This window comes from Aulostomus chinensis, chromosome 14, assembly GCF_037954235.1.
Source record: "Aulostomus chinensis isolate RoL2024-O1b breed Wild chromosome 14, RoL_Achi_v1.0, whole genome shotgun sequence".
Classification (NCBI taxonomy): Eukaryota; Metazoa; Chordata; class Actinopteri; order Syngnathiformes; family Aulostomidae; genus Aulostomus; species Aulostomus chinensis.
The window spans coordinates 14,019,864-14,043,055 of record NC_141333.1 but is presented as its reverse complement, the minus strand read 5'-3'; the positions used below and the strand labels follow the sequence as shown (position 1 = coordinate 14,043,055).

General features: G+C 44.6%; 1 protein-coding gene across 1 annotated transcript; it reads left to right on the top strand.

The window, feature by feature from the left end:
- The first annotated feature begins 782 nt into the window (after nt 1-782).
- On the top strand, nt 783-22,858 carry qsox1 (quiescin Q6 sulfhydryl oxidase 1). The gene is made up of 13 exons (XM_086225018.1): nt 783-1,232; nt 1,762-1,862; nt 2,746-2,794; nt 3,039-3,141; nt 4,122-4,212; nt 4,349-4,494; nt 8,810-8,947; nt 9,057-9,186; nt 14,019-14,150; nt 15,152-15,290; nt 16,470-16,646; nt 21,110-21,271; nt 21,358-22,858. Exons 1-13 carry the CDS (start codon nt 938-940, stop codon nt 22,137-22,139), a joined length of 2,445 nt encoding a protein of 814 aa, XP_086081144.1. The 5' UTR covers nt 783-937; the 3' UTR covers nt 22,140-22,858.
- Nucleotides 22,859-23,192: the final 334 nt, after the last annotated feature.

Below are 23,192 nucleotides of genomic sequence, written 5' to 3'. Positions count from 1 at the left end.
TGTGTGGGTTGTTTTTTTTCCCTTCCCCCTTTTGCTTTCGTTTTTTTTTTTGGGGGGGGGGGGATTTAAACAATATTTTGGTTAAATGTAACATTTTCTGGAACTTCTGCTCTGTGTTAAATAAAACACCTAATTACTTAAGTTTAATTCTGGTACGGGTTACGCGTTAATATCTCTATTTCTACCTACCTGCAGCATTTATGACGTCACGTGACAGAGCCAATCGTGGGCCAGTATGCCAAAAACGAGTTTGAGAGGAAACATGAAATATCCTGAGCCTCCCTTCCCCAGGAGTTAAACGAACAGGAAACATACTTTAAGTGAGGAAGTTAAGAAGAGATACAATTTTTAAAGATTCATTCTTTTTATTTTATTCTGTTTTATTGGTACCATTGCTGAGCACAAAACCATTTTACCCTTCCCCTCTTTTTAATAACAGACATAAAACGTTTTTATGGAGAAACAAATTAGAAAGTAATTCCTTAATATATTTAGAATCGACAATGCAACTTAACTAAATGCATGAGATAAAACTTTTCATCTAAAAGTTGCGGATAATTATGCCTAAAATTCTGCATTTTCGAAAATGTCAACAAATGTCATCATCCTGTCAACATATGAAGTTCAATTTAACTTTTTATGTATATATTTATTTAAGTGGTGCGCTGTCAGTGAAGGGTTATTTCCTGTATGGAAGCCATGTGTGGGCAAAAAGCTTCTCATCATTTCACCATGAAACATCTCTCTGAGAGAAGCGGCCGTGCGGGGAGGGTGCTGTGGCTCGGGTGGGGGCTGAGCCCTCTAAGGGGGAGGACTCGGAGCCTGCTGGCCTAGAAACAAACACGGAGGTAGAAAAAGTTGTCAAGTTGTGAGATACCGAGATAGAAACTCGCTGTGAGTCCGAAGGCGGCAGCGGCAGCTCGGACTGGGAGGGAAGATGGCGCGGCGCTGCAGCCGTGCTGCCACGTCTCGGTTAGCCGGAGAGACGCTCATCAGCCCCTCAGACAGGGCAACATCTCTGCTTTGCTTGTGTTTTTGTCTCATTTTCTCCTCCACCGCGGAGGCCCGACTGTACACCGCCTCGGACCAGATCGTGCTACTGACTCCGGAGAATGTGAACTCGGTTCTGATCAACTCCTCCGCCGCTATCATCGTGGAGTTTTACGCGTCGTGGTGTGGACACTGTATCGCTTTTTCTCCGGTCTACAAAAGCCTGGCTAGAGACATTAAAGGTGGGGGCCAAGCTGTGAACGATTTCAGACTGTTTGACAAACGGAAATGTTATTTCCTCTCACTATATTCACACCAGAGGCCATCACTCTTACACACTTTCTCATAGTGCACCAGCTGCTGGGTGTAAAGTTAAACCTGCAGCTCACATCACCTCCTCCTGCTCCTCCTCCTGCTGCTCCTGCTGCCAAGAACAACATTACACAACCATGAAAATAAATACAAGCTGGATGATAGTGAGGGGCCACACAGTCATGGGGCATTTCAGTGCTGTGTTCCACTCTCACACTCAGGCAGCAGTGACCACACACACTTGCTTGGCATCCTATTCTGCAACCTGAGTGGTTGCTGGTGGGGGGGGGGGGGGTAACTTTGCATTGATTCTACCAGTTTGAATAAAAGTTAATTGTTGCCTTATTTTGCTGCTATAAAAATGACGCAGCCATGTAATATTCATATATTTAAAAGCCTTCTATAGACTTCTGGCCCCGATCTGGAGACCCCACAGTAAACTTCTTGTCTTTTCCTCAGAGTGGAAGCCGGCCGTGGACCTGGCAGCTGTGGACTGTGCTGCTGAGCAGAACATGAAGGTTTGCACTGGCTTCAGCATCAGAGGTTATCCAACTTTAAAGGTATCAACACCATCGGCAGCTTTTTTTTCTTCTTTAATTCCCTGTGTGAGAGCCCCAGAGGAAGTCACGACAGCGCTAGTCTGCAATTATCGATATATTGCCAGACAATTCATCGACAATGGATCACGATGCGTTATTGAAGAAGAAACGCCACGGAAAATAAAACAGGAATTATGTATTATATGTAAACAGTATCTAGTAAAGCTCATCATCGGAGTTTAAAGCCCCTTAACACCGACGAACAATAATCAACTTAACGGCATAATTTGTCTCATTGTGTCTCTGTTTCATTTGGAAACTGTGCTTTCCAAAGGGAAAGCTACTCTAAAATAGTTCCGTTAAAAACACGGTCTTCCCAAAATGACTCAGGAATGTGTTCAAAAAACAAAAAAGGCGTAAACTCCTACATAGAGCGGAAAAATGGAGGAGCCCTGATCCAGCAGAGCCTTGGGTGTTTGTTACTGTAGATGTCATCGTGTCCCATTGGAGCTGAGATTTGCATGGTCAGCAGTCGCACGGCAGAAATGCTCCGGCATCTGTAGCGCATCTGATCTGTCGGCTGTCGCTGAGGCTTCAGCCTCAGTCACCATCCCCTGAAACAAAGAGCTCCTTTCTCTCGCAATTCACAATGGAGCTTTAACATCTGCGACTCATTCTAACCCAGGAGGGATTTAGGGGTCAAGGCGGGCAGAGAGGAGGGCCGTCCCCCAACCGAACATTACACAGCGTGGCTTTGCTTCTCTCATGGTCGTGTGAGGCCCGTCAGAGCCGTCTCTCTCTCTCTTTCTTTCTCTCTCTCTCTCCCTGTAACTCAACTCCTCTCTCTCTCTGTCTCTTTCTCACTCCCTCTCCCCTCCCCACCCCCCCCCCCCCCTCTCCGCAGTTCTTCCCTGCGTACTCCAAACCTGAGTCCACTGGACAGGATATAAAAGGTACACAGAAGGAATTCAAGCCAAAACCAATAAAGCGCTTGTTTGTTTACGCTGCGGTTCAAATGTGCAGTGTTGACAGGTGTTGTGTTATCGTAGTCTCTCCAGTTCATCGTCCAACTGATGACCAGGCTGTTGTTTCACCTGTGATTTTTCAGCGTAAATCAGCAGCATTTACGGTCACTAAATGATCCGCGTTCTCAGACCATCATGGCCGTTCTCCACTTGATGTTCTTTGACCCTCCAGGTTTTCCTCGAGATGTTCGAGGTCTCCGCCACAAGATTATAGATAAACTGGAAAGCCATGGAGAGCTTTGGCCCCCTGCTTGCCCCCCTCTGGAGCCTACGAGGTAAACTCGCACACTCCCTAACTGCTTGCTTGGCATCATGGGAAATGCATTCAGTCCAACTGCAAAGCTCATGATTCTAGCAGAGGCAGCTTTCACAAGTGGTTCTCCACTCTACAAAAAAAAAAAAAGCTTGATAATTTTTTTTCTGGAAGCTGCAGATCAAGCAGAAGCAGCACTGGATTTTCAAAATAAATCACCCCCTTGTTCAGAACAAAATAAGATGTAAAAACACATTTTAAAAACAAACAGAAACAGCAAAACAGCCTTTGAGTTGACTAGAATATTTTGTCATTTCTGCAAAATGTCCGTGAGCAACTTTTTTCAAAGTTTTTAAAAGTCGAGGCAAGAATGGACCAAACAAGTCACAATCACCACATCATGAAAGGAACTGGCAGGTGATCCATCGCCATGACGACTACAGGGACAAGCATATGCGAAGGGCTGTTCGCTTGTACGAGGCCTGTGGCTCCATATTTCTATACATCCTCCTCTCATGTAGAAACCAAGTCGTTTTGATCTTATCTGACCAAGTACCAACTGTTCAACTTCCTCAATCGTTGATCTACAATATGCTAAAACCATCACTGCAGGGCCGTCCTCTTCAGCGCGTCACATGACACGGTTCATTCTAATCTCATGCAGGAATCAGGACGCGTCAGTCAAATTAAGTTTTCATTGCAGGTTTTTAAGAAAACAGTGAATTTTTGAAAGTGGACACTTGTGTCGCCTCAGAAATCAGAGAGGTCGTTCAAAGGAACATTTCTAACGCACTGGAACTGAAATGTCAGGCTGTAGCTCAGTAGATTTCATATTTTTAACTTGTAGAGGTCAAAGAAATGATCTAAATGGAATAAAGCCTATTGACTTTAATTTTGACTTTCCCTTTTTTTTCGTCGAAATAAAACATGTTTTCTACTTTCCCTCTGCTTCGCTGTCATATCAGTTTCTTGGAGGATTCATGTGTCGTGTGTCCTTCACAGTCAAGCGGAGATCGACAGCTTCTTTGAAACCAACAGCGCTCAAAACCTGGCTCTGATCTTCGAGGAGTCCAACTCCTACGTCGGCCGAGAGGTCAGAGCTGGTTTAGCTATCAGCCTACTGTGGAGAACATCTCATGTCACTTAAATCAGACAGTGTTGCTCTGATCATAAAACATGCTTTCACACTCCTGTGTATTCCTTCCTATACACCTGTGTGTGTTCTTCAGGTAATCCTGGACCTGCTACAGTTCGAGAACATCACGGTACGGAGGGTGCAGCGCTCTGAAGAAGCTCTGGTAACCAGACTGGGTGTGACGGAGTTCCCCTCCTGCTACCTCTATTATCCTGGAGGAAACTTCATCAGGCTCCAAGTGTGAGTGCTGTAACTCCTCTCATCCCGACACTCCTAGAACTTCACAGCCTCTCGAATGCAAAGGTTTCTTTTTGTAGTGGAGGCTCATAGATCATGGTAATAATTATTCTCTTCATATCGATTATCCTTTTCTGTACAGACACACGTACAGGAAACAGTAATCCTGTAAGTGATGTGGTGTCTTAGGCAGTATTTGCAAGTACAAGTACAAGTTCTCATTCAATAATAAAGAGAAAAGGAGCTGGACAGTTTGTCACAGTTGAAGACTACTGCTGCAGACTATTAGCCCCTGGCTACATAGTGCATATATACTGTAGTCCAGGGCTGCTCAAAGTGGGGCCCAGGGGCCAGATTTGGCTCACCAGAAGTTTTGATTTGGCCCACGAGATATAAAAATACATAAATGATAATAATGTCAGGCCTTAATAATAAAAATATGGACTTGTCTCAAAAAGTTAGCATTCATGCTGTTGTTTCGCTTTTTTTTTAGGTCACATGCTCTTTAAATTTGTAGGTTCCTAATAGTGTTGTCAAAAATATTGATTTATCGATTAAATGACGATTTTGAAAAATAAAAACGGCACAAAAGGACTTCTCCATAGTATCGGAGTATCGATACTCTACCTGCCCCCTTGGTTTACACATGCGCCGCCGTTGCCAACACACACACACACAGACAGAGCGCTGCCCTGGGGAGTGAGCCATCGTGCAGCTGCCCCTCCCCTCCTGACTCATAGAGACGGAGACACTTGCTCACACAAACACCACTGTCTGTATTTTTTTTTTCGTGTCGGCGCTCTACGCGTGTAAGCTGCCATGAGATGGCATCTGCAGGACCTTCGCAACCAGTTTTAATAAATACACAAAACAGCAGAAGTGCTGTTTGGAGGTTCAAAACAGGACAAAATGTTACCTCACCTTGCCCACTTTGCTAAGACGTGTTTGTGCATCTCTGCTTCAAGTGTGGCCTCAGAGCTGCTTTTAGGACTTCAGGGCTTATTTGCTGTCCAGGAAGGGCGCGACTTACAGAGGAGAGGAGCACATTGACATGTTGGCGTTCCTAGCACAAAATATGAAGCGACGGTAATTTTGTTGCTTATTGAAAATGCATTAGATTGCATTGCACTCCCATGCCCAATTGCAGTAAAGTTGCTAATTAAGAAAGCATTATTTTGCAAGATTGCACTGTTCTTTTTATTTTCAATTGCAGTTAAGTGACTTTTGAATGCGTGACACATCAGAGGCCTTTGAATAAGAGCCCTACCTCAATATAATTGCACTGTTTTTTTTATATTGCTTTAAAATGCCTTTCGTTCAAATGTGTGACTATCTAAGGCCTATGAATAAGTGCATAGAAATTAAAAACCATATTTGCTCACTGTTAATGTGTAAAGAATAACAAAAAAGTTCTCTACCTCAAGAATAAAGTTCTTTATTTTTTGTTAAATGAAGAACATTTTTGCACTAAATTCTGAGTGGTTGCGTTGTATCGAAAATCGAATCGAATATCAGTATTTTTTTCAAAATAACGTATCCAAGTGTGAAATCCAGTTCCAATCTAGTTCCTAATTGTTTTCATAACTTCATCTGGCAGCAGAATGATTCTTTGTGCTAAGTTTAGCACAAGGACAGTAAGAGAAACATCAAGAAGCAGCGCAGACTCTGGGAATAACATGACTGATGGCTGGGCTGCAGGATTTTTAAATTGCGATTATTTTCAGCGATATTGCAGCGTTTGCTTTGTTAGCTTCTAGAGTCGTGGAAACCGGAGGAAATCAACACTTTTTTATGTCAGTCTTCTTATTTTCATTGAACGCAAGAAAAACATTACGCTTACCTGCCATTTGGAAATTACCGTAGGTCGTATTGCAATTTTCAATTAGTGTGCGATGGATTTTTTTGCCCTATCTAATTGTAGATCCTCCTTAGACGCCCGAAAGGAATAGTCTATGAAGTCATACCACCTAGTGGAATACACATGCACTTTCTTTTTTATTTGTAAAATGACCTCACATTTGCTCACATTTCATTAATGAATTTTTTTTTTTGGAATGTTTGTAAATGTTATTTTTATTTTGAAGGGGCAAGACAGAATTTGAATTTAGACATTTTTACTCTGCTACTTAGCTTTGTGCTACAGAAGAATAATGCAGTCTGCTGGTCCTAACTTTCCGCGCCCACTGGTTTGGGACGGCCCTTCGAGAGACGAACATCAGTGTGGACGATAGATCACATGATGGACCGTGTGACTGAGTAGTTAAAGCTCCCAAGATGTCACATTAAGAAGTGAACCATCTTTTTTTCTTTTTTTTTCTTTGGAGTAGAATCCTCACAGTAAACTACTCTTATTTTTAACCGGTGCTTGACTGTAATTTTCATTTACTTTTGTGTTCAGCTCACAAATCCCACACAAGTTTATTCCCCTTCGCTTCCTATTATTCACCACGCAACAACTTCTCTTTCTGCTGAATAGTGTCCTGGTGCGCTCATTATCTGAACCCTATTCATGAAGATTTTTTTTAAAACATCTGGCCCCTTAATGGGATCAGAGCATCAAAATTGCTCCCATTATTCACCATCATAAAGCGCTGCTGATCATTCCTCGCCCTGCAAATTCATCTGCTGTTTCTGCCTCTTTGTTTGGCTCCTTCAATAACTTGGCATGCAAAGAGGACTCTTTTTAGTTGACAAATGCAAAAAGGAAATGATTTATTGCTGATTTATTTATTCACCCTCCATCTCTCCCCTTCCCACCCCTCTCATCTCCATCACTGTACAGAGGGGAGGTTTTTTAATTTCTTGCATGAAAACAATGCCATTGCTTTTCTGGCTTCACCTGCCAAACAAGCTCCCGCCATGCACGGCGACAGATGGCCTCCCATCATCTCTGAATGTCTGATTGATCCTGGGAGAGTGGAGTGTGTGCCTGTGTGTGTGTGTGTGTATGTGTGCGCGCCGTCTAACATCCGTCATGTATGTAATGTGTGTAGGTCCCAGGTGAATGCATTCTCTCCCAGCCCACCCTGACGCATGCCTGCCTGCCCGCCGGCCCCAGGGATGGCTGGATGAATGGCTCTCCTTCCACATCTGTACACTCCCACCAGGCACACAGGTGTAATTGAGTCCCGGGCCGGTGTGAGTGAGCGCGGGCCCAGATTATCCATCCTCCTTATTACCATCCTGTTCCAGTTTTACGACCCTCTCTTGCGCGCTGTCTCTCTCCGTGTCCCTCACGAGGGGAGAAAGTAAATGAGAGGAGGATGTGAGGGTGTAGGAAGGAGGGAGAGGGGGGGGGGGGGCACGGTAATGGCTGTGGTTGCAGTTCCAGCGTTATCGCAGGGCTAAATGATCAATGATCTCTCTGGGTTCCACGCTACCCTGGCACCATCTGCTCAGGATCGGAAATGCTTTCCAGTAAGTGTGTAAAATATATGGCCACAAAAAACAGGTCATAAAACAATTTTTATGGACTTGAAAACAAAAAGTGCAAACAAAACTTAAATGCATTTTGTTTATGGGTCTTTGCTTAGCTAGGGTTGGCTACTGAACTCGGTTCTTTTGAGGTTACCGTCAAGTTATGTCTACCGGTTCACGTTCAATCAATCTGTCAAATTTTGATACCTGAGAGCCCATAAAGGAAGCATGCGATGTCATCGCTGCAAGCGCAAGCACAACACACAGTCAGAGTGATGGCGAGCCCAAAGTGGAAAATTACATTCCGATTAGCCCTGGACGATTTGGTGAAAAAGTCATATTGCGGTTATTGTGTAGCCCTGCAATATTGCAATTCAATAAGCCTGTAATATCGTGACTCCACTTGCTTAGATATCGAGCAAAATGCAAATAAATTACTGATCTTTTCAAAATGTGAATTTGGTTGTACTTTCTTTTAAAATATGAATTCACTAAATTCAAAAAATATTTAAAAAATGATTTTACAAAAAGCCATTTCTGCAAGATTTGGGCTTTATTGTGCAAAAACTGTGGTTTTATTCCCCATCATACCATTGCAGACTCATAAGGCAAACAGATGTCTCTCAAAGCGATAGTTGATAAGGATTTGGTCTTAGTCACAACGACATTAGCGTGATCAGGCAGTAATGGAAAGCGATGACGCCTGGCTCACTTCTTCTTTTAATGGCGACTTGCAAGCAGGAGGAACACGATGGCCTGAGAGCCGGCTCACGGTTACTTCAGTGGGTGTTTGAGGTCTTATTCTTTCTAACCACCTGAAACCACCGCAGACATCAAAACAATACGCCAAATCCCGGTAAGTGACCTCTATGACACTCGCACCTGTTCCTCTCTCCCGCAGCAACATCGAGGCCCGTACTTTCTACTCTTACGCCCTCCAGAGGCTGCCGGGGGTGGTGCGGTCAGGGAAGCCTCCACCGGTCACAGTAGAACACACCAGCACCAACACCACTCAGGAGGTGTGGAGACCCTTCAACAGGTACGAAACTGACACAACCCACATCTCTGCTTGTCATTGTTATTTGCTTACATGAATTAAACTCTGCGTGTGTGTGTGTGTGTGTGTGTGTGTGTGTGTGTGTGTCCAGGACCAGGGTGTACATGGCGGACCTGGAGTCAACGCTGCGCTACTCCCTGTACGTGGAGCTGGCTGCTCATACGGTCATCAAAGGATACGCCCTGACTTCTCTCAAGAAGTACATCTCTGTCTTGGCAAAGGTAACGTTGACTCTTCATACAAAGATTTATGACACACAAAACACGGACACCCAGAGAATGCACAATAGTTAGGACTCCTTTTTTTCACTTTCAGTAAAAGCAGATGAAAATGAAATATTTCAAAACATGTAACATAGCAAAAAATTCTGAAAATATTATATACATACATTGAGTGAAAGTCGAATTCAAGCAATTTGTTTACTTAACTATGTTTGTGTGCCTGAATGTTCAACACTATTCAACATCAAGTGTTTTCCTGCAATGTGTAGTTACAGCAGGTCACCACTAGATGGGGAGTGAGACAGCAAAATCACACGTTGTAGATTTCAGCTGTTGTTCTGTAAGATTTTAATGTAACTCTTAATTCTTTTAACGTCTATGAGATTATTCAGCACTAATGAATTCTTTAGTAAAAATTCAGTGTTGTTGCACATTTCCATCACTGAGCGCACAAGTGGATTCAGCCATTCACCACAGCTGCAGCATAAAGACTCTCTTGGGTATTGTTGACCCTCTTGATTTTGGCTCCCAGGGGTATTGAAGCGTGGCCGCCACCCACTCACTGCCCACACGCCTGAAATACCCCTCCTCCTCCTCCTCCTCCCTTTCCTCCTCCTCCTTATCATCATCATCATCATCATCATCATCATGCCCTATCCTGATTTTGGCATCACACAGGCATTTCTCTTGATACTTTTTCCTGGACTAGTTCCCAAAAAACTCTCTCATCCCCTCATGGATTCTCTATCCTCTCTCTGTCCCGCCTCCTCTTCTTCTCTTATTTCCCTTTGTTTGTTCGCTCCTCTCACTTTTAGAAATCTCTTTCATGGATATGCCGATTTTTAATCCTTTCTTGGATTTCATGTTTGACTATTTATCTTTTATAAACATGGAATAATCCACTTGCTTTCTTCCATCATTCTGTTGCATCTCTCTACCTCCGTCCCAGAAGTGTGCCAGCCAGGCAAACATGTTGTGATGATGAGGCCTGACCTGCTCGCCTCATTCCATTGGCTACACACCAGCCTGTCTCACCGCCCTGGTCTGCCACCAATCTCTCTGATTATATCTCTCTCTCTAGGGAGGTGTTGTAGCAATCCAGTGCCTGTGTGTGTGTGTGTGTGTGTGTGGCCAAGCATCGTAGCCCCCCTCCCATTTAGCTCCAGTTTGTTTAGTCAATAGCGGCAGGTCCCAGTGGTATTTTTAGCCTGCCCCTCTACCAGAATGGAGCTCAGCGTGGGCTTTTGTGCGACTAAGGAGGCTTCTGTCATTGTTGCAGCTGACCGGGACTTCTGACGGCCCTCGTTGACATTTGACTGAACGCTCTCGCCACAAAGAAAATCCATTCAGATTCAGTTAGCTTGTTAGGAGCAGTTCATGCTAGACAGGCAAGTAGTTTGTGGGGAAAAAGTGCAGGCGAAAGTGAATGAGAAATTAGAATTTATCAATTATATGTCAAAGATATTAGGGAAGTACATTTAAAAATAGAAAATAGTTGAAATGCTTTCCCTCTACTGTTGATTGGTGAGTGTGTGTTAAAATCTACAACTGAGCTCCTGCATGAATCATTAGATTAAAAAGTGATGTCATCCCGACCGTGTCATCGTTTCACAGAGGTGACACATTCCTCAGTCATGAGGCTCATTTAAATTTACCAAATAATTAAGCGGGAGGTGAGGGCGTGTGTGTTGCATGGTAATATTGTGTCATACACACACTCTGTTACATTAATACGGGATTGTAGAGTGTGTGCGTGTGTTTATTTGTCCCATATGTGTCGTCATCTTCCTCCCTCCAAGAATCATAATTCCGGGAATTGTTTGTTTCTTTGTTACACGCCCTGAAACTGTTATTGCGTCTTGAGCCATGTATCTAAAAACCAGGTTGTTGTTGTTTTTTTTAACAGTCATAATATTACTAGATTTACTGTCTTGTCAAGCTGAAGCCGGATTTATGAATCCTCTCTACATGTATATGGGGATTAAAAAAAAATGGGATCTTGAGGAACATGAGAGCATTAAAATGGGGTTTTTAAGGATTACACCTCTAACCTGTTTTTTCTCGAAAGAAGACCGTCAGCCCAGAGGGGGACAGAAGAATTGAAAGAACTGCGCCAGTTCAAAGGGAGGGGAAGAATTTTTTACTGGCACTTTGGGTAGTTAGATGCTGTTTGTTTTTCTATGAAGTCCTTTTACAGAAGCAGTCCCTAAAGAATATTATTGTAGTACTCCTGTGTAGTATACACTGGAGGGTTTCCTCTCATCCTCCGACCTCAGCCTGGCCTGGTTCAGCCAACAGATGCCTCCCTCTTGGGACCCTCGCCACAAGGAGCAGTTTCTCAAGTGCTGCTGATACTAATCCGATCAAGGATGACATATTGCCAGGGTGAAGGGGATTGTCATGGTTCAACTGGGAGGAGGAGGACGAGGAGGAGGAGGAGGGTTAAAATAGGCACATTTTGTGTGTGTATGTGTTCGCGTTCATCAATAATCAATGAAAATCACAAATATTAAAAATATATATAATTTGAAGGAACATGTTGGCTAATATAAGTAGCTATATCACGTGTGCACTCAAAAAAATTCCTAAATTAATTGTTCTTCTTCCACAATGTACAAATGTCCGCATTCACAAAGAGAGACGGATGGATCTGACCTCGTCTTAACCTTAGAAAATAAGCTACATTTATTTGGTGCTACTTTCTTTTCAATTTTAAATTTGACTAGGTATCTGCTAGATTTCAGCCCAATGACTAAAATCAGACCTGTACAGGCTTTGGATGTTTTTTTTTGTTTTTTTTATGAATGGGAGGTTCGTAACAAAGGGGAATTGGTGTAAATCAAGACAAATATTTGAGCGGGATGACACTGGTGAACGGCCGTTTCCTTGGCGATGCTGAGCTAAGCCCATTACTGGTGAACACCTGCGTTTTCTCCTGTGGTTAAATTCATACGGCTGTTTAATGAGCTTTTCAGCCTGGTTTCATCCAGACCTCCGATCCAGACCTAAACCTGTTACATCGCTTTCCCAGCAGTGAGGAGCAGACGTCGGGGGGCCTTTTTGTGACCTTTCTACACTTCCTCTGGCGCTGTGTTTTCATGTGTAGGTGCACATATTAGTTTATTAGATAAACCGAGATAAAACAGTCCTGTTGGAAATCTTCCTTCCATGATGATTATGAGGTTTTTCATGAATTTGATATCAAAGGTGGTGATATTAATGGTCATTGTGGACCCCCCCCCCCCCCACATGGACAATACTGGCATGATGCAAAATATTTTGCAGCAAAAGCTGCTAAAAGTGTTTCTATTTAACAGAACAGAACCAGTTATGGTAGATTTACTCATAATTTTTTTCTGATAAATTTCATGTTTCCTGATCCTGATGAATGAAATAACTGTGTTCGTCACGTTCCTATATGAAATTCAACTTGTTTTTCTTAGCATGAGTCAGCTTTAGCAGATTACATTGCCATAAAACAGTTTTGTGAAGATGCTGAAGAGTGGAGGGTGTTGCACGTTGTGGTTAAAGCTCTGGTGCGGAGGGTGTGAGACCAGGACGGCAGACTGGGAGGTTTAAGTGAATCACCGGAGGTCTGGTTAAGTGGTCCGTGTGTAACCCTCAGATCCTGTTAAAGAACGATGAATAGAAGACTGAGCCGCAGGCTTGGAGGACGGAGTGCGAGGTTGTGGCTGTCTGCAGGTGTATTGAGCTGAACAGACGGTTGAGGCCGAGATACAGAAAAGACTCAGCGATGTAGATCGCATCCAGAATGTGGACTTGACAGTAACTGAGGTAGAAAAAGTATTTCAAAAATATTTCTTGTCATTAAAAGCACGTCTGAGTGAAGTTGCCATGGTAGTTCTCTATTTATCTAACTGTTGTCAAAGTCTTGATCCTGTTAATGTGTTTATGCCTGAGAAACAGGAGCATTATCATAGTCTGTCCCACCGAGAGGCTTACTGTATGAATAGGAAGCAGGTTTACTGAAGCGCTCGTCTCTGTCGTCAGTATCGCTGTGTGTCTGTCTCCGCTCTGTCATCACTGCTCTCAGACGCCCATCAGGTGGATTTCCTCTCCCTCCCTCTCTCCCTCTCCGTCGTTCACCGTCTTCGTTGGGTACAGTATCATGTTTCCTCCCCAGCTGTGCCCGTTGCCATGACGGCGATAGTTTGAAAAGACGTAAATACACACGAGGAGAAAACATTGGCTTAGTGGTTGTTAGTGGCTTAGGAGATGGATCTTAATGAAGGAAGAGGCTTAAGCTCGGTTGTTGTCACATTGAGAGAAGTTCTTTTAAAAGCGTTGAGGTGGAAAAACACACAACATTAGTGCTGCTCGTAAACACCGTGCTCAACGTTGCAACCAATAATCAAGGGATTGTATTGTAGTATTTTGTGCGTGTAAGCACTGACCAGGACAAACACGGCAACATTAGATGAACATTTGCTTCATGGAGGAAATCAGCAAACCACAATCAGCGTTGCAGATTGGCTTCTACTGAAAATGAGCGTCTGACTTTGTTTAGAATCTAAAGTCTCATTTAAGAAAAGGCTCACTGTCTCCTAAAACAGCTGGGAAATGCGTAAAAAAAACCTCTCAAAGCAGGATGTAGATATGTGCAAATGTTAAGGACTTTAAAAAGTGAGAGGGAAAAAAATCTCATTCACATTCACTCACTTCATGAACTGGGGGTTAAAAAGTCACAATCAAATGTTGCTATGAAGTATTTCTGCAGTATTTCCAACTTCATTCTCTCTCCACAAACTGTCGAACTTCATCCGAGTCAGCAGCTCTCATCCCTGACGTAGTCTGCTGTTTCATGTCTGCAGTACTTCCCTGGCCGTCCGATGGTGATGAACCTGCTGAAGTCCCTAAACACGTGGCTGCAGACTCATACTGGTGATACTGGTGATCAGGTTTCCTACGAGGCCTTCAAAGAGATCCTGGAGAACTCGGCACTGGTGAGTCAAGATGAAAATGTCAGTGAAGAGTTTTAGTAATACATGACTTTTAGCAGAAGTGGAGAAACAAAGTAACCAGTTGCCGCTCTGGTGGTAATATGCAGTCATAACTTATTGTCCTTTTTGCACCATCGTGCCTGTTGCTGTAGATACTAAATCAACACTTTGTCCATCTTGTTTTCGGTTATTTTCACGAGTCCATCACACACTACGAAAATCATGGATGCAAAACGGGAAAGAGCAAAAAATGAAATAAAATAAATGTGAAGGGAAATGAAGGGAGACGGATACACGGAGGGCAGAGTGTCACATGACCGATGTGTGGATGTCCGTCAGGGAGTCGGCTGCGCAACCAAGGACACCTGTCAGTCTGGCTTCTTCAGTGGTGTGAAACCCACCTCAGAAGCACCGCCCACAGCAGGAGGCGTGCAAATATATATGTAGTTGAAGATAAACATGCAGATGTGCCAGCGTTTCCTCCTTTGTTGTCTGTGTGCCAGCGAACAACTGAGAATCTGTGTGCTGTTGTCTTTGGAAGGAAGCCCGCATGCCTTCAGTCGCCCCTCGCAAATTGAAAGACTCACTTACTTACATCATTAGCTTTTAGCCGGCCGATCAATGGATCAATGAATCGATGGGAAGGTATGAATTGACTTCACCTCCAGGGAAATGGACTCCACACAGAATCACACGCACCAAATCTTTACTATTGACATGTGAGTAACCCTGTCAATCACACCGGCGATGGCAACAGAGAGAAACGACTTTGTGTCAGAGGAAATATGTTGTCAGATTCGTAGAGATCTGATAGCTCCTGTTCATTAGCCGAGGGCTGAGCCATTAACCTGAGATTGACTTCTCATTGATCAGGAAAACTACAAGCAGCCACTTCCCTGTGTTGAACAGGTTTGGAGATGCAGGACACACACACACACACACACACACACGCAGACAACACATGTCTCATTCTAGTTGTCTCAGGTTCATGTTTGTGTTCTCAGGCTGCAGACGGTGCTTTGCCTGAAGGAGAGAGGTGGGTGGGCTGCCAGGGTTCACAACCTCACTTCAGACGTTATCCTTGTGGGGTGTGGACTCTCTTCCATGTTCTTACTGTCCAGGCCAAACTCTCGGAAGGATCAGGTACACACACACACACACACACACACACACACACACACACACACACACACAGATCTGTGAATGAGAAAGGCCATTGAGAGTTCACATCAACGGGATGGGCAGGGGTGTGCAAGGGTGGGGGTCTTTGTCAAGCTTTGTAAACAAATTAGCCCTGGAATGTTTGGTGGACTCTTGTCACACTGACCTGATTTAATAACACACACACTTAGAAACTCAATGAGTGGACACTGACATCAATGTGTTTGTCAAACTTCTTTTTTTGAAGTTCTCTGATGTTTTGTCTTATTTGTTGCAGCTTTGTTGAGACTAATTGTGACTGTGTGAAACAGATTATGTTAGATTAGTGGAATGTGAGTGGTTAATAAAACAGGCAGATGACCGGAGGCTCCACTCCTAGCAGGGATGTTAATCTGTCTTCACCACACACACACACACAGGCACCCACACACAGGCACCCACACACAGAGGTTAATCCCGGGTTTACGGACTGTCATGTGACCTGCAGATGGACTGTCCAAAAGGGGCATCCATCTGGCCCCCGCAGGCCACCAGCTCAGTGGATGGGTGCAAACTACAGTATTGATGACACCATTAAACAATTCATTCATACACTCACAAGCTGTATTACAGGTGTTAACACAGAGCAAGAGCCTCATCTCTCACACACACATACACACATACACACACACACACACACACAGGCACCCACACACACACACACACACACACACACACACACACCTTTCTCTTGCTGTCCAATCAAATCCTGATCCTGAAGGTGCTGCTAAGCTGAGAACAAAAGCAGAGGGAAATATGTTTAGGGACTGTTGTGGTCCTGAGACAACAACCTGGCCAGCATTCACACAGAGGGTTAACTGCCTTTAATCTCCAGATTGGGTTATCCCTTCCGTATAGATTATTCATCTCAATATGGGGTTAACCCAGCTCTGACTCCTGGCCCACATAACCGTGGGAATCCTGGAGGCCATTAGTAAACTCTCAAACCGCCGCGCCCGTCGACATGATATTTAAATGTGAGGTGAGAGCTGCTTTATAAGGGATTGTGCTTCAGATGGCAGATCATTAATTAGTTCTTCTCATATGTTCTCTTTTTATATGCATATCGCTAAAAAAAAAAGTGGGATGCAACATTTATTTTAGCTTATTTTTCTGCTCCAGATCCACAGGAGGTCCTAAATGCGATGAGAAGCTACGTCCGCAACTTTTTCGGCTGCAGGCCGTGTGCCGAACACTTTGAGAACATGGCGAAGGAGAGCCTGAGGGAGGTGAACACGTTCTCTGCAGCGGTCCTGTGGCTTTGGTCCAGACACAATCGTGTCAACAACAGACTGGCAGGTGAGAGTCCACACAGTCACCTGTAGCTGGACTACAGAGGAGACAAGGGGACTTAATCTTTCCAATTTCCCTTTTTTCTTAATTTCTTGAAATTAAGACCACACTTTCAGTAAATCCTGCTACTTTCAGAGAATGAGAATACCTTTTTTTTGGAAAAAAAATTAGGAAGGTCGAGGGGGAATTCTCATATTTTTCAATCCCTTCTTTCCTTTTCAGTAGCTTAAATGCAGGCTTCTTGCAGTTGCAGAAGTTAATGTTTTGCTTGATATTTGAACAATTAAACTCATTTTGGTCTCCATAAATCCTTTTCACCAAAAAAACCAAACAAACAAAACCTAGCAGCCAGATTTCCCTTTAAAACAACTTAATAAGAATAAAAATTACTGGGTGTGCTAAAGTAACAGTAAGTTGAAGTTGTTTTGACTTTAAATTCAGAAGAGTCGCGGCCCGCTTCAGGTTCCAGCCGCGATCTTGTTTGTTTGGATTATTTATCGCAGTTGTCAAAGGGATCATGTTGAGGTTTTATTAGGAATCTTCATACGCTGATGAAGATAGAAATTGTGGAGTTGAATCCTTGGGTGCTGAGACATCACTGACCCTCACACACACATACACACACACACACACACACACACACACACACACACACACACACACACACACACACACACACACTGTTACATCACTTCCTCTTTCCGGACTTCACCATCCACACAAACCTTACCTTGTTCAGTTTGAGGGGAAGATTTAAGTTCCTCACATGTTCAGTTAGTCCTCATAATACGACTAAAGAGGGTGAGGGGAGGACGGAGGATGGATCCTCAGACCAGACACCAGCTGTCACTCTGTCTTAGTCCCTCAACTATCATCTGTTTTCTCTCGACTTCCCCCTGCCACTTCTAATCTTTCTCACATCCTCACTTTGATTCCCTTCCCACCGTTGCTTCTCCGATCAGCCAGGCATTTGTATTTTCCTCGCCACTTACATCTCCCTTCTCTCCTGCACCTTTTCCTCGTAACTCCACCTGTTCTCTTCACTGAGACTCGGTCTGGAATTTTTTTCTCACTGTAAAAAAGTTTTCACTCATCTTGCGTACCTTCTCCCTTGTCCGTGTGTGTGTGTGTGTGTGTGTGTGTGTGTGTGTGTGTGTTCGTTCATGTGGTTTTACACACACGGCCATCATTAAGAGCCCACTTTGTTCAATCACCATCTTTCCTTTGTGTTGACCGCCCCTCTTCTCTCTCAGGGACAGCAATTCTGCCCTGAACAGCAGGGGCCAGAAGGACACCCGTCTCTGCGTGTGTGTACTCCCCAGACACTTAAACACTATTCAGCACCCCACCCCCACCCCCACCACACCCAACTCCACCACTCCATCAGTCTTCTCTCTCTTCCACTATTCCTGTCTCTTTTCCACCCGCTATCCCCAGGGACTCATATTCTCCGCTTGACAAGTAATGTTGCTGCAGCATCCTCATAGGATGGCTCCCCCAGGAACCAGCACTCCTTTCCGACACACACACACACACACACACACACACACACACACACACACACACACAGAGTTCCCTTGGTATTGTGTGACAGCAGGTGGCAAACACCATGACACAAGCGTCAAGCCCCACAATCCACCCCTCCCCTCCTCCAGTCTTCTCCCCCTCCCAGACACACACACACACACACACACACACACACACAAGCTCTCCAGGCATGGGTCAAGTTGTGGCGTGTGGCAGGGGGAGTTAGTCATGGCAGAGGGTGAGTCGGGGTCCACAGGGGATAAGTCGGGTGAATCAGAGGAGGAGGAGCGGAGGTTTTTGCTTGTGTTTTTTCCAATGAGTGGCAGCGTCTCCCTGAGGAGAGCACACTCCATCCCTCTCTCCATCCACTCAACCCCACCCCTCCCTTTTGCCTAAAGTGGAGCTCTTTAGCAGGTCTCCGTGCCTCTCCTTTCAGGGGCAGCCATCCATGAAAGAGCAGCTATTTGTAAAGCGACGGAACAATTAATTTAGCTGGCAACAAAGAGGCCCCAGGGCCCTCCGCCGCCTCGCAGCGGCAGAATTAAGAGCGGTGGCAGCCCAGTCCTGTTGCTGCTTGTCAACAGGCTGAGACTGATCCACATTTCTACAGACCAACAGCTCTGCTGCAGGAGGCTTGGCGGCCCTCACATCTGCTTCCCCATGAAGGCGTAGTGGCCATCATTGGACTTCCTCCAATATATTGATGGCTGAATTTATGTACAAACACTGAAATAATACATTTTTGCACTGCCCCCAAATGGCCATAAAATCCTAACAAACTTCTTGATCAAGCAGCTGAATAAATCAGTTAACATCCAATACCAGATTTGACTTGACAACGAGATCAAATTAATCACTTGTACTGTGATTGTATCTGTCATGCAATGAACATTCTTAAATCCTGGATCAGTTTTAACCCCGGTTACTTATCTATGCACAGTAAAAGCCTGACATCAGCTGTACTCCCCAGCAGCAGCAGCAGAGATTGTTGAGGGTGCAGTGTGGTGTAGGTGATCCTCACTTTCAGAATTAGTGCTGAGGAAGCTAGTTTGATGTGCTGAACAATACATATTTATACCTAATGAATATGTATGACCAGCAGTGATGACATCGCTGTGACAGGCCATTGTGGCAATCTCAATATGGCTGCTATGGCGAAAGTCACCCTGGCCACAGACATGGCAAGCTGATTAGAATAAGGAAGGAGGTATCCAGTGTGTGTGCGTGTGTGCACCCACTCCCTCCCACCTGCTGAAATGTATAAAAGCCCCCCACACACTCACAGGCTGCAGCCCATCCCGGACACCATAAAATTAATGTCTCCTTTATGTAAAGCACTGTATGCAGAGTACATACACACATGCATATGATTGAGATTCATCCAGAGCAGTGGAGGTGGTGGGGGGGGGGGGGGGGGTGTAAATTGACGGTGCTGTAAAGTGACAGACCTGCTGCCGCTCTGCTGTTTTTTCACACACACACAGACACACACATGCAATGGCCTGTTGGTGACAACAAGCAATTTATTACCAGATTTGTGTGTGCGCGTGTGTTTCCTTGTAGGCATTTGTGCAGTGTGTGTCCCTCTTAGCTTGTGTTGAGGTTCTTCATCCATGTTCTTCATATATGTTTTTATATGTGTGTACACTTTCGCTGCCAGTGTGTTAACTTGAATACATGGTGTGTGTGTGTGTGTGTGTGTGTGTGTGTGTGTGTGTCCGTGCGCACGCCTGTGCCTGTGTATAGCAGCTACATAAAAGCAAACCTGTTAAAAAAGAAAGTTTCTAATTCATTAGGAGGGCAGCTCTCCTCTGAGGTTTCTCTTCCTGTCATGTTCAATTTGAAGATTGGACTTTGCTTTCAAAGGGGTGTGAAGAGACAAGACAGGTGGTCCGGAGCACTGAGGTCTGCTGCCTAACAGAGTGTGTGTGTGTGTGTGTGTGTGTGTGTGTGTGTGTACGTGTACAAGCAGGGAAGCTGTCCACTTTCACCACATCTATTATCTCACCACCCCTCCCGCTGGGACATCCCTCAGCCCATTGATCATTGTTAGACCCTGTCATCCAAACACACACACACACACACACTCACACACACACAATAACAATATCAATCCCTAGATTACATGCACACAAACAGGGCCAGATGATTTACATATACATTCTTAAACACATACATACACATATGCATATTGGCACTTAGTTTTTACGAGCACTGTGACAAGATCAAATGGGTTCAACACAGATTGCATCCAGTCGTCAAAGCACTTACGCCTCCGAGTTCCCGCGCCTGCACGGAGATGCAACAATGGAGGAGGCCTCTGAACTTTGACATTGAATCCACGTCCGCGCAACAGTTTTTGTTTCCTCGTTGTAAATTAGTTTATACTTATTTGTTATGGGAAAAAAAGACAAAAAGGTATTTAAAAAAAGGTACATTTGCAGCAAGATGACGATGAACGTCCAGTGGCGTGCTGTTCCTTAGCTTAGTTGGTTGAATAGCAAAGCATCATTTTATTTGAGTGAATCCGTTTCATGTATGAAGTCACTCTTTAATTAGTCTTTGCCTGGAATACCTGCTGAATAACTGCTATAATATTAAGTAAAGGAATCAAGTTATATAGGAGATATTTAAAAATGTCTAAAGTCAAAAGTCCAAAATGGCTGCCAAAGGAATTTAGCCATTAAAAACATGCAAAGTTTCATGGAATTCAGTGAAATGGTTAAGAAGCCGAAAGGTGGTGGCGAAGTTGATGTATTATTCCCAAAATGGCTCTGAAAACACGAGCTCCTTGGCAGAGTTGAACAAATTTAAAAGATCTCCACCAGACAAGTAATCTGATTATGAAAAACAGAAGTTTCAGGAAAAGGACAAAAAAAAAATTTGAGACAAAACAATCAAATATTTTTAGATCTTACATCTCTGACTCTTGCATAATCCAGGTGCTTTGAGTGAGGACCCAAACTTCCCAAAGATCCAGTGGCCTTCACCAGAACTGTGTCCCTCCTGTCACATGGTGAAGGACAATGGAGAACACAGGTGGAACCAGGAGCAGGTTCTCCCATTCCTCCTCTCCTACTTCTCCCCCAGCAGCATCCTCACAGGTAAGGGTCACATGATGATAATGATGTCTGACTTTCTCTCCTGGACTGATGATGAAATGCACCTAGATCTCTTTTTCTCTGGTCAGACTACCTGGAGGATGAATCTCAGGTCCGAGCCAAGCAGAGGGAAAAACGTGCCAGTCACATGCTAGCTTTGGAGGCTCAGTGGCCAGGGGACAGGAAAGCCAGAGAGGCTTCGGACCCCGGGACTCATCCTCCATCATCACAACCGACTGTGCAAGAAGAGGAGGAGGAAGAGGAAGAAGAGGGGCCACAGGATGAAGAGGAGGAAGGTGTGGAAGGAGCAGCAGCAGTCGAGATGGTAGGCAAGACGTCGGAGCCCACTCCCTGGATCAAACATGAATCTGTGGTGGGCCGGAGACGACGACAGGTCAACAGGAAGCCGAGCATAGTGGGGATGAGGATGCGAGACCTGCAGGAGGACATAGTGGATCTGGACTCATTTGTAAACCAGCACTACAAGGCCAAAGCACTGCGGGTGGCTGCTGCCTCCAGCCACATCAAACGACGCACCCTACAGAGGAAAGTGGAGCAAGATCCCGAGCCTGGGTTTGGGCTCGGCATGGAGTTGGACGCCGGGCTCGGAATGGTGGGCCTGCAGCCTTTGGAGCCAGACTTTAGACATCAAGGGAAGTGGCTGCAGAAGCGAGAACTGAACGGCCCGGACTTTAGCAAGCAGACGAGCCACAGAGGACGCTGGATGTCCGTACTGAGCATTGGATTCTCCAAAGTAGACATCAGCTTGTGTCTAATTCTGTACTTCCTGTCCTGCATGTGTCTTCTCGCCATGTACCTTTTCTTCAAGAACCGCCTCAGGCTGCGGCGGGTTAAGGTCGCCCTGCCCTGAGCCAGAGAGCACCAACATTTGACCCGAGTCGCAGCGGTGATTAATTCATTCGGTTCACCTAGGCCAAGGTCGGGGTTAGCGTAAGGGGATGTGTCAAGATTAGCGCTATCTCATGCAGCCTCTTAAACTCACCTGCAGCCAACACACCTCCACACTGCGGTCACCCAGTGGCGTAGTTGTGTTTACTGTGTCTATGAAGGGAAAATGAGCTAATCTAATCTTAATCCTGCCAACAGAGCTTCTCAGGCAGCTTCTCCGCTGTGGGATGTACATTTTTTCATATGAGTGAAGGAGAATCAATTCTTTCTGCTGAGGGAGGAAATGAAAACCAAAGAAAAATGAAATGATTTTTTTTTCTTTTTAAATGAAGTTGAATAAATCAAAATGTTCTGTTGTACTGAGTGATTTGATTTTTGTTTTAGGGAAATGTTAATTTTAGACACTCAACGTCTTTTTTCAAGACCTCCTCCTTTGTCCTCTCCTGTCACACGAGTTTCAGTTGGAACGTTAATTAAGAAGAGCGTGATACTCAAATAAGCGATTTTTTTTTCTTCCTACTATTTTTACAATCTAAAGAAGAAGTGAGTTCTGTTGTACGTTCAATTACCGATGGACCTAATCAATCACTGAACATGTTTGTTGTGCTTGAAGCATCACAATTTTTTTTTAGTTTTATCACATAATCAAATCTTTAAAGACGCACCTTACCATTGCGTATCGGGGGGGGGGGGGGGGGGGGGGGTTCCAGTTCAACGGAGTGACAGTTGCAGCATATCATTGATTAATGAGACTTCACCTTCAGCTCCGCAGTAACTTTCTCCAGCAGATCGGCTTCTAGTCCTGAAGCTCCTCGGAGGTGCCTCACGGAGCGTTGCATCACGTCTTAGGATATTACATCACGCTGCTGAGTGGACATAACGGCTATTTGCCGACCACGGTTGTTTGTGAAGTGTTGTTGGGAGCGCGCATATGTTCAAACTGGTTTGAGGTTTTAGAATAAGCGGGATTTGTATTTGGCTGGTGTCCATGATGTAAAGCTCCTAAGAGTCATTT

Excerpts from the sequence above, each read along its gene's own strand:
- qsox1 (XM_086225018.1), top strand. The coding sequence starts at position 938 with ATGGCGCGGCGCTGCAGCCGTGCTGCCACGTCTCGGTTAGCCGGAGAG. Across the intron at positions 1,233-1,761 it reads CCTGGCTAGAGACATTAAAG|AGTGGAAGCCGGCCGTGGAC; the intron begins GTGGGGGCCAAG and ends TCTTTTCCTCAG. Across the intron at positions 4,213-4,348 it reads ACTCCTACGTCGGCCGAGAG|GTAATCCTGGACCTGCTACA; the intron begins GTCAGAGCTGGT and ends TGTGTTCTTCAG.